The sequence below is a fragment of the Chelonia mydas genome, chromosome 1 (genome assembly GCF_015237465.2).
Source record: "Chelonia mydas isolate rCheMyd1 chromosome 1, rCheMyd1.pri.v2, whole genome shotgun sequence".
Taxonomy (NCBI): Eukaryota; Metazoa; Chordata; order Testudines; family Cheloniidae; genus Chelonia; species Chelonia mydas.
The window spans coordinates 189,812,570-189,822,265 of record NC_057849.1 but is presented as its reverse complement, the minus strand read 5'-3'; the positions used below and the strand labels follow the sequence as shown (position 1 = coordinate 189,822,265).

General features: G+C 42.2%; 1 protein-coding gene across 3 annotated transcripts in view; it reads right to left on the bottom strand.

The window, feature by feature from the left end:
• Positions 1-3,592: 3,592 nt before the first annotated feature.
• IFT57 (intraflagellar transport 57) overlaps positions 3,593-9,696 on the bottom strand; it is a 40,866-nt gene continuing 34,762 nt past the window's right edge. For all 3 annotated transcript variants that reach the window (XM_037907569.2, XM_037907579.2, XM_037907597.2), the window contains one exon: positions 3,593-3,985. In XM_037907569.2, the coding sequence (XP_037763497.1) occupies positions 3,924-3,985 (62 nt within the window). In that variant the 3' untranslated portion in view covers positions 3,593-3,923. The remainder of the gene's footprint in view (positions 3,986-9,696) is intronic.

The following is a 9,696-nucleotide window of genomic DNA, read 5'->3' as shown; positions in this document are numbered from 1 at the left end:
AAAAGCCTTGGGGTAGGAGGGAGTCTCCTGGCAAGTCTCTTTCATTTTCCTCCCACAAGTCCCAAGGTCACAAGTAACCAAACTGGCATACTGCTTAAGATGAAATAGGAGGAAGAACTTTTTTGAATGCAGTAACTCAATTTTGATTATTGCCTTTCATCCAGGAGAGTCGTATCTCCCGGGTGCTTTCCAGATTATCAGCCAAATTCCGTCCTGGTATAGCTGACTTCAGTGGAATTACTCCTGTTTACACCAGATCTGAACATTTACTCTGCAAGCTGAAGTCCAGAAGAATCAGGAAAATATCTACATTGCTATTAACGTTTGTGAATTGGAAAACATAAAATGAAGCCCTTTTTAAAAAAATTGTATTTATTGCCCAGGAAAGTTGCTGAACATGCAGCCCTGAACACTGAAAGCCTCTCTTTCCCAATGGAACAAGTAACACAGAGGCATAAAACACAGCTTGTGCCTCAGAATAAATATCCATTGCACTGGAAAGAACTATTGTAGACATTTTTTTGCCCTTTCCCCTTAGGTAAAAGGCAATAGGCAGGCATACAATGACAATGTTATTCTGGCTTGTAGACATTACAAATAGGGTCTTGCTTGTACGCTTGCATCAGCTTGCACTTCTGTTCACTGGTTCTTTGTGGTTGCAGCAGATATGTAATATCTCTCTGCATAATAACTGGAAGAGCTCCAGCTATTCAGGGAACAGAACTGAAAGAGCTACTAACAACTGAAGACTATGTGAAACACAGCATTATTACAGTGTCTTTAGCTCTCCAGGCCCTGCTTTCCTCTCTTTCCACCCCCTCTTCTCCTTCCTCCTTAGATATCCTTTGCTTGTGTGTCCAACTCTGATGTCTCCTAGCTTTCATCTTCATCTAACTCCCTGATGTAAACCATCTCGCCGCCCTAGTCCTGGCCTCTCTTGAGCTTTCTTTTTTCTTCTCCTGGGACCACATTCACTTCTGGCACATAGGGATGATGAGAGTCGCATCAGTGTGCAGAAGGGCTCAATTTGACCCTCACTTATCATTAATCTCTCTCTCCGCTGCCTCCTTGCACATGCTCTGTTAAGCAGGCTGTTTCCTCTTTCCTGGAAACCACACTCAACCACATTCCCCTCTTGGTCACTGAGACTTCTTCATCTCAAAACAGATGTTCTAGTCCCTGTGCCACGGCTTCTTCTCTGACTTCCTCCTTGATTCCTGCCCCTCTGGCTTCCACCATCTCCACTCCACAAGAACAGCCTCACTAAAGATACCAGAGGATTCTTCTTGCCATGGGTAAAGGCCACTTCTGAACAGTGAATCTTCTTGAGCTCTCTGCCAACTTTCACATGGCAAATTGCCCACTTCTGGAGATCCTCTTTTCCTTGGGCTTCTAGGTCCATCTTTTCTCCATGCTCTTACTTCTCCAATAGCTCCACGAGCGCTGCTTTTTTATCTGCACCTCATCCTGTTGGTGATTCCAGTTGGCTGTATTTCCTCCTTTTTTCACTCTGCATGGTCAGGTGACTTCAAGTTGCTCCTGTGGTCTGTTTCCACCTTCAGGTCCCTTTAAATTGTCTCAGGATGGGCAAGAAAAATTAATGAATCCAAAAACATGATGCTCTTGGCCATTTTACTAACACACTTTACTGTAAAACTAAATGACTCAGTATGAAAACATATCTGCTTAACATGAGAAGGTAAAATCAGTGCTGGAATTATTCCAGAGTGGACCTTAAGTAGCTGAGTAGAAAATCCTGCTGGTGTACCTCTTGGAAGCCAGACTTAACTGAAAGGAGACCTTGAGTTCTGGCAGCTGTATTGCAACATGGGGTGAAAAGCTCCAGTGTGTGACCTCTAGTACTAACCTGACCAGCTACTGGAAACAGAAGCCTTTTTATTTTCACGTGGCCAGTAAGAACAGATGAGCAATGTCACCATTGTCTATAATAAATGTGTTTTTGCCCAGAGGAAACAATTAAACTACTGATTAGACAATAATCAATCACAAAAGGGCAACACAGACAATCTAAAGGGAATGGTATACGAAGCAAGGTTAAAAGATCAAAGTATGTATAGTGGAGCTGGATATATAAGACAGCTTGGAGAGGATAAGACCACTTTTTAGGATAAAATGTAAAAGTGAGGTCCTTACCATTGTATCCATGGCACCTTTTGCAATCTCAGTGTTTGACAAAATTCCAGTTTGGATAATTATATTCTGCCCACCTCAATTCCTTTGTAATCCACTTGGATAGAGTATTATTCACTGTCCTGTCCTGAATGACACAAACTGATGTCTCATCTGAGAGATAGGCCTGATTCACTGCTTGGTTACTGCGGTTCTATGCTGGGCTAACTTCACTGAAATGAAGGCAGTAATGCAGGGGGGAAACCAGACTACACACACCCATGCACTCAGGGGCACATTGCAGCAATCTGAGGGCCTAGTCACACCCTGACATGGGGCCCCTTGTAACTCCAAACTCATAGCTTTGCCACCCATGCTGTGGCCCTGCCCCACCTGGAGTGACAGTAGCAGGATACCCCACTTCCTTCCCAGAGAGGTAGGGATGTAGGCATTCCCCATTCTCTTTACTCCCAAGGAGTGGCAGCATGGGCCCTCCTTCCTTTAAGAGAAGTAATGGTGGCAGTATGGGTTCTCTTGTCTCAAGAGGCTGTGGTAGAACAGGGACGGCTCTCCTGTACTAAGCCCAGCAGCCAAGATGTATCTGCTTCGGTCAGTGGGCTGGACTTGCTGCACTCTTCTCCTCCTGCCTTCATTGGAGTAGTGTTGGCAACTCCCGCCCAACAGCGGGTCTTGGAGTTAACACCGCATTCAGATGCATAGGGTAGGTCATAGCTCAGAGCTATTGTTTAAGGTTGGCTGCAGACTCAGGCAGACCCATTGCAGCAGTTACATGCAGGTCCTGTTTTCAAGATTTTCTTCACAACCATATGAGCTAGAAATTTACATGTTTTAATGAAAACTGAGAGTCTGGTGTAATCATATGACTCCAGGAGCCGGGGCTATAGACATGGGACTTAATCTGGCTCTGCACATTATAGTATATCATATTCTTCCACTGAATTTGATAAGAATTTTGCCTGAGCATGGAATGCAGATTTGGCCCATAAATTGTACTAACTGCCTTCTGGTTTGTAAAATGCTTTTGGATCCATTTGCAAAGAAGGCTTTCTATAGAAATGCAAGATCGTTGTCATTAACTGCCTGTAATAATAGTATTTCTATAGCACTCGACATCTTCAAAGCGCTTTTTACAAACATTATCTGAAGGGAGTCAAACTCAGAGAGGGGAAAAAAATGTATTTCTGTAAAGATGTGATAAATAGAGGAATACCAGAAGAGATGAGTGGGATAATAATCCCTTAAGGAAAAGCTGTATTAGTAAAGTCAACTGGACTATGGAATAGTCTTTCAAAGGAAGTTTCTTGGGCTCCAGCAGTTGAGTCTATAAGCCAGAAATCAATCTTGTACACAGAGTGAAGAACTAGATGACCTACAATTGTCTCTCTTGTAACACAAGCATCTGTAAGTGTGTTATTCAACAGAAATTTGAGAAAATTCACACTTGCATAAATCCATTTTTATTAAGTAGAAATTATCAGAGGATTAAAGTACTTGTAAGCAACTAAACTATCAATCTGCTCATCTAGAGTTAGACCTTGCATTTTCAGTACAACAGCTTTTTTCCCTGTTGCTTACCTCCAAGAATAACATGAAAACAAGGGTGTTTTATCTTGGAACGCAGGTCACAGCATAGGTATTCAGAGGAAAGCTGTAATGCAGTGGCTGCCAGACAGAGTACCGCAAACTACTGAACAACCCTCTCAAGGTCACGAACTTTCCATTGTTCGGCTGCTGTGCCTACGCTGAAAAAGCAGATTGTGTGACATCATCTGTCAAGCAGGAAAGTCCCTCCCATCTAGAGCTGAGTGAACAATGGAACTTTCCAATTCAGTGGCTGCAGTCGAAATTAAAAAAAAAAAAAAAAAAAAAAAAGTTTTGGATCAACCCAAAATGGAAATTTTTAATTTTTTCTTGCTGAAAAGAAAAATCATTTTCGGCCAAAGAAAACATCTTGTCCAACTTAAAACATTTTTTTTTCCATTTCATTAATTCTGGTGGGGTTGTTGTTTTTTTTTTTTTTTTTTTTTACCTTTTTGTTATTTTTTAAATAAATCTACATTTTTAAATGAAACACAGTTTCAAAAAAAAAAAAAAAGTTGAAATATTTCATTTAGAAAATGTCAAAACAGAACATTTTGCCTTTTTCTAATTTTTTTTTCCATCTTAAACTATTCGCTGTATTTGATCTGAATTCCCAAATCGTTTCAGCTGACCTGAATTACTCCATTCTTTGGCAAATAAACTCTACATCTGAAAAATGTCACACAGCTGTAGTCCCGCCCCCACCCACAAGCTGCTGTTGGAAACTGTTTTCCCTTTGCAGTAGACAAGGGAAACTATGCTCACCAACAGTTATAAGAAAACTTGGCTGATACTTTTACACTGTTTTCAACACTGGAGTGGAGGCGAGCTGAGAACTTCCATGTTTCCCCCCCAGATGTCAACCTCAGGGTCTCTCTCTCTCAGCCTACCGGACAGACTCCACATTCTGCCTAATGGTCTCTTTGTTCGCAAGGCTGAATGTGCTCATCAGCAATGTTCAGAGAGGGAGAGAAACACCTACAGTTTAAAAAACCTGAACCCCAGCGACATGGCAAGAAACTTGAACTACGCCAGTGGCAGAAGTTGCAGAAATAAACAAAAAATGTTTTGAATGAGATCACAAGGGTGATCTCATTCTGAGGATATTTTGCTAAATGATTACTTTGTGCCTCTATAGCATCTTGCACCTGATAGCCTTAAAGTATTCCCATTCAGCAACCTTCACAATAGCTAGCTAAGTGGTATATAGAAATTACCACCAAATTTCAGCCACCTCTGGAGTAGAACACAGTAACTGTGCAAAACCACACTGTACAACAACTTAGGGCAGGCAGTGAAAAAAGAATACTGTATCCAGTAGAAACCATAGGAGTATTATGTAAGAGAAAAAAAAAAGTAATTATCCAAGACGTGTCTGCCTAAGAGAAAAAAAAACTCAAAACTCTGCTCATGTAAAAATTGTCCAGGGATAGTTTACAATTACACGTGATCAGGGCTGCTATTTTGCAGCTAAAAGGTAATACCTCCAGCAGCACAGCATCCTTAATACTCTCCTGAAATACTAACTTGATATCAACTGATATTGGAGAAGAGAAAGGGGATGGGGATTAGATGAAGGAAAGAACATATCTGGGAGAGGGGAGGAAGAACCAGGCTGAGGCAAAATGCAATATTTCGTTATATGAAGACACTATTTGGGCATGACCCACCATTGTGTGGGTGTCAAGACAACACATTTAAGGGCTTCCCGTCTTGTCCTCTGCTTCCTTGAATTACATGGTTCTGGTGTTGTTTGGGGACTTCCCAGAAAGAAACGAACACACGCAGTTTCTACTCACTTTGCAATCCTTCCTGGGGAAAGGCAAAGCTGATCAATCACAATTACTATAATTGAAACACTGATGAGGAAGTGAATGGCCCAGAGGCTGCAGGAGTCAGGACACACGGTATTCACACAGTCATGTTTCTAAGCTGCCAAAGCACAAACTCCCCCTTTGCTAGTCTCAGCAGAACGGCAGGCGGGAGTATGTGCAGTGTGTGGGGGCATGCACGTGCACCTGCATTGTGCAGAAACATTGCAGCATCGACAGTCTGGAAGTGGGACCTGAGCCAGAACGAAAAGAAACAGCATCTCACTTATTTATTCATCTTAAATAACGTTTGTCACATTTGGAAACAGACCCGAGCTTCAAAATTTGGATTCAGATTTCAAACAGCCCAGAGTCTGGGAATGTTTACATCTAGGATTTTGGTTCAGGCCCATCTCTGTTCAGATCCTTTACATGATACACTGTCGTGATCTCTTAATTGCTCCCACCTTACCTTTTACTTAGCAATGTGCATGGTGACTTTTTTGGAGGCCATATAGAAAGGCAGTGGCAGAGTTGGGAATACTCTTATAAAAATATGACTGTTTTATAGTCTATAGCTTTTGGGGGCTTTCTTAAGAAGGAATTTTTGCAAGGCCTCCTCTTACTAGGAAAAGCTTTTTATGCAGCAAGGAGAAAGAGAAGGAAGGCTTTGACCAGACCTGGGAGGTGTTTGTAACACTCTTTATGGGTTACATGGAATCACTTGAACTTGTGACATGCCTCCTTGCATAACCCTGTATGTAAGAACCGAGAAAACACAAACTCTCAGTCAACAAATCCTGAGATACCTCAGTGCTAAGGGCCTATATTCACAGCTTAGAGTAACCCCTTTGCCCTCAAAGGATTTACACTCCAGTGTAACTGAGATCAGAATCTGTCCCCGGTAGTGCAGTTACTTTGCCACCCAACACGGAATGTATTACTCACACGCCGCCGTGGACATGAGAAGGTGTTTTAGCAATAAGGGGAATATTGGCTGGGGCGTTGCAGTTATTGCCTACTCACTTTGAAAGCTGTTATCCCACCTACATAGTCACCAGAGACATGCTGAAGGGGCAGAAGCTTAATGGTGTATTCAGAAGAATGCATCTCCACTACCCTGACAGCAAGGGGAATGAGCCCAGATCCTGGTGTGACACTTGCACTCACAACATTCTAGCGTGGAACTGAGTGTAACCAGCTGAACCAAAGAGATGCTGTACACCGGATCATACCGAAGACACTGACTCAGGTATTTGATGGGGCCCAGCAGGGCTTCAGAGCAGAAAGGAGCTCTAGGAGGATTACTGGCTAAGCCAGAATTGTTCCTGAGGCTTAGGGGAACAAATGCTGGGTTGTCAGCTCCACCACATGTACATCTCCCAGGGCACAACTCACAGATTCGTCAAGCTGTGATGGCTGGGCCTTGTCTATTGGTGCAACTAGGGCCATTAGCGGCACTAGTCTGCAGCAGTGCTCATGATCACAAGGAAAGGATTTTGGCTCCCCTATCAGAGCACCCAAAGTGCGGTCTCTTTGCACCTCTCCTGCACCCCTTGCTCACTACTCCAAGTCTAAACACAATCTGTCCCTAGACCCAACATTCATTTCAGATCCTGATTATTCTAATTACACATTTTCTACATTCTGTTCTATTTCATACAGCTGACGTTCATAACACGTTTGGGAAGAGGCGAGCTCTGCGTAAATGCTAAATATTAATGCTATTAATTATGCTTCTGCCCCCACAGTTATAAAAATCCCTGGAACATGGATAAATTGTATCCCTTTCCAGGACAACTGCTGCAGCTTCACAGAATGGTGCATTATTTGAGAGTGGAAAACGCCACCACCACATCTTAATTTTATTAGCTATAAGCACTGAATCTTTTGTGTTGGATACATGAACCTCATGTGAAGGGACTGATTTAGCTTTAATGGTGCTTCTGCTTCCTGCATTGATCCATCAGTAGAATAAATGACATGGCTAACTGCTTTTTTTAAGAGCAGGCTTTCAAGCTGCCAAAGGCAGAACTCCATCGCTATCCCTGTGCTTTTAGGAAGGGTGCAGTGACTACTCACTGGCTCAATAAGAATGCCTTTAAAGCAACATTGTGCTCTCATTGTTATGCAGGCTTGGGCAGCTGTCTGCGCTGATCAGATGGTGACATTGGGCCACATATCACCCTTGAAATATCAATGGAAATTTCACATATAGACCAAAGGGCAAAAATAGGGCCCTAATTTTCATTTGTGAAGACACAAAAAAACAAACACAACCCGCCTACACACAACAGTTATATTTTCTAGTTACTTTAGTATACGGATATTTTCTTGGCCCAAAGTGAGACACACTCATTTTCCTTTGTTTAAATGAAAACATCCTCACCAACATCCTTTCACCAAGATATTGAGCTTTGCTTGTGGTGACAGGTTTCAGAGTGGTAGCCGTGTTAGTCTGTATCAGCAAAAAGAATGATGAGTACTTGTGGCACCTTAGAGACTAACAAATGTATTTGAGCATAAGCTTTTGTGGGCTAAAACCCACTTCATCAGATGCATGCAGGGGAAAATACAGTAGGAAGAGACACACACACAGAACTTGAAAAAATGGGTGTTGCCATACCCACTATAATGAGAGTGATCAGTTAAGGTGAGCTATTATCAGCAGGAGAAAAAAAACCTTTTGTAGTGATAATCAGGATGGCCCATTTCCAACAGTTGACAAGAAGGTGTGAGTAATAGTAGGGGAAAAATTAGCATGGGGAAATAGTTTTACTTTGTGTAATGACTCATCCACTCCCAGTCTTTATTCAAGCCTAATTTAATGGTGTCCAGTTTTCAAATTAATTCCAATTCAGCAGTTTCTCGTTGGATTCTGTTTTTGAAGTTTTTTTGTTGTAGTATTGCCTCTTTTAGGTCTGTAATTGAGTGACCAGGGAGATTGAAGTGGTTCTCCAACTGGTTTTTGAATGTTACAATTCTTGACGTCTGATTTGTGTCCATTTATTCTTTTACGTAGAGACTGTGGTGTTTATCTCGCTCATCCAGTCTTCCACCAGAAGCTACTGAGACCACCGAACCTTGTTTCATGGAGGTTTTCTCCATCACCCTTTGTTCATAAATGCAAGCTGGTTAATGTCAGCACAACGGGGGGGCCGGGGGGGGGGGGAGGGGTTGTGGGAGAGAAAGGGGTGTGTCCTCACCCACCCACCCCCTTTATGCAGTACAGCAGATTCAACCCAAAAAGGATCTCAGTGTGCTTTGCAGACTGCATAGAATGTGATTATCCACCAGTGAGATATAGACTTTTGAGGCATCATATGCAGCAGCAGCACTATATAGCAGTGGATTCAGGAGGGAAAATGAATGACAACTTTTCTAAATTAAGATGAAGGTGGGAAGATTTTGGTAGGCAGCAAAAGAGGTTGGAAATTGGTTTCCAGTGTGACTCAACGGATTTCTGTGCAGTTATTTGCACAGCTAAATTATAATACGTAGCATTTATATGGTGCTTTTCATCCATAAAATTACTCTGCAAGAATGATGATCCTTATCTGAATTTTTACAAATGGGAAAACTGAGGCACAGCATAGGTAAGCAACTTGACAAAGGATCCCATAGCAGACATTCTGACTGAGTCATGTGACCATACCACTGGATCATGCAAATATTATTAAACTGACAAGGTCACTTTTATGCTATCCTAATGATTGTGAAGGACACTGAATCATGAACATACTCATTGGCTGTATTTAATGCCACTGTAATGCCAGTAAAATCATTGGAATTATACCAGGGATGTACATGGTGCATACTCAGTACACAATTAACATTACATTATAGTGTACTTAAGAACAGGTAGTTATTTACTAAAGGGCAAGGCTTCTTTCATCACCTCTGCCATCGATTCCACTGTCCACCTCAAGCCCAACTTAGAGAAGGGGCATCTCTGCCGCTATGTTGGTTTACTCCTACATTTACTCCCTGCATTTCTCTTTCTGCTCCACACCCCCTAATTGGACATTGAACATTTCTGCCGATCAAGGGGCTTGATTCCAATCTCCATTACAATGACGTATATCAGGAATAGCTACTGAGGTAAATAGAGTTAGTCTGCATTTATGATGGTGTAACAGAGAGCAGCGTCCAG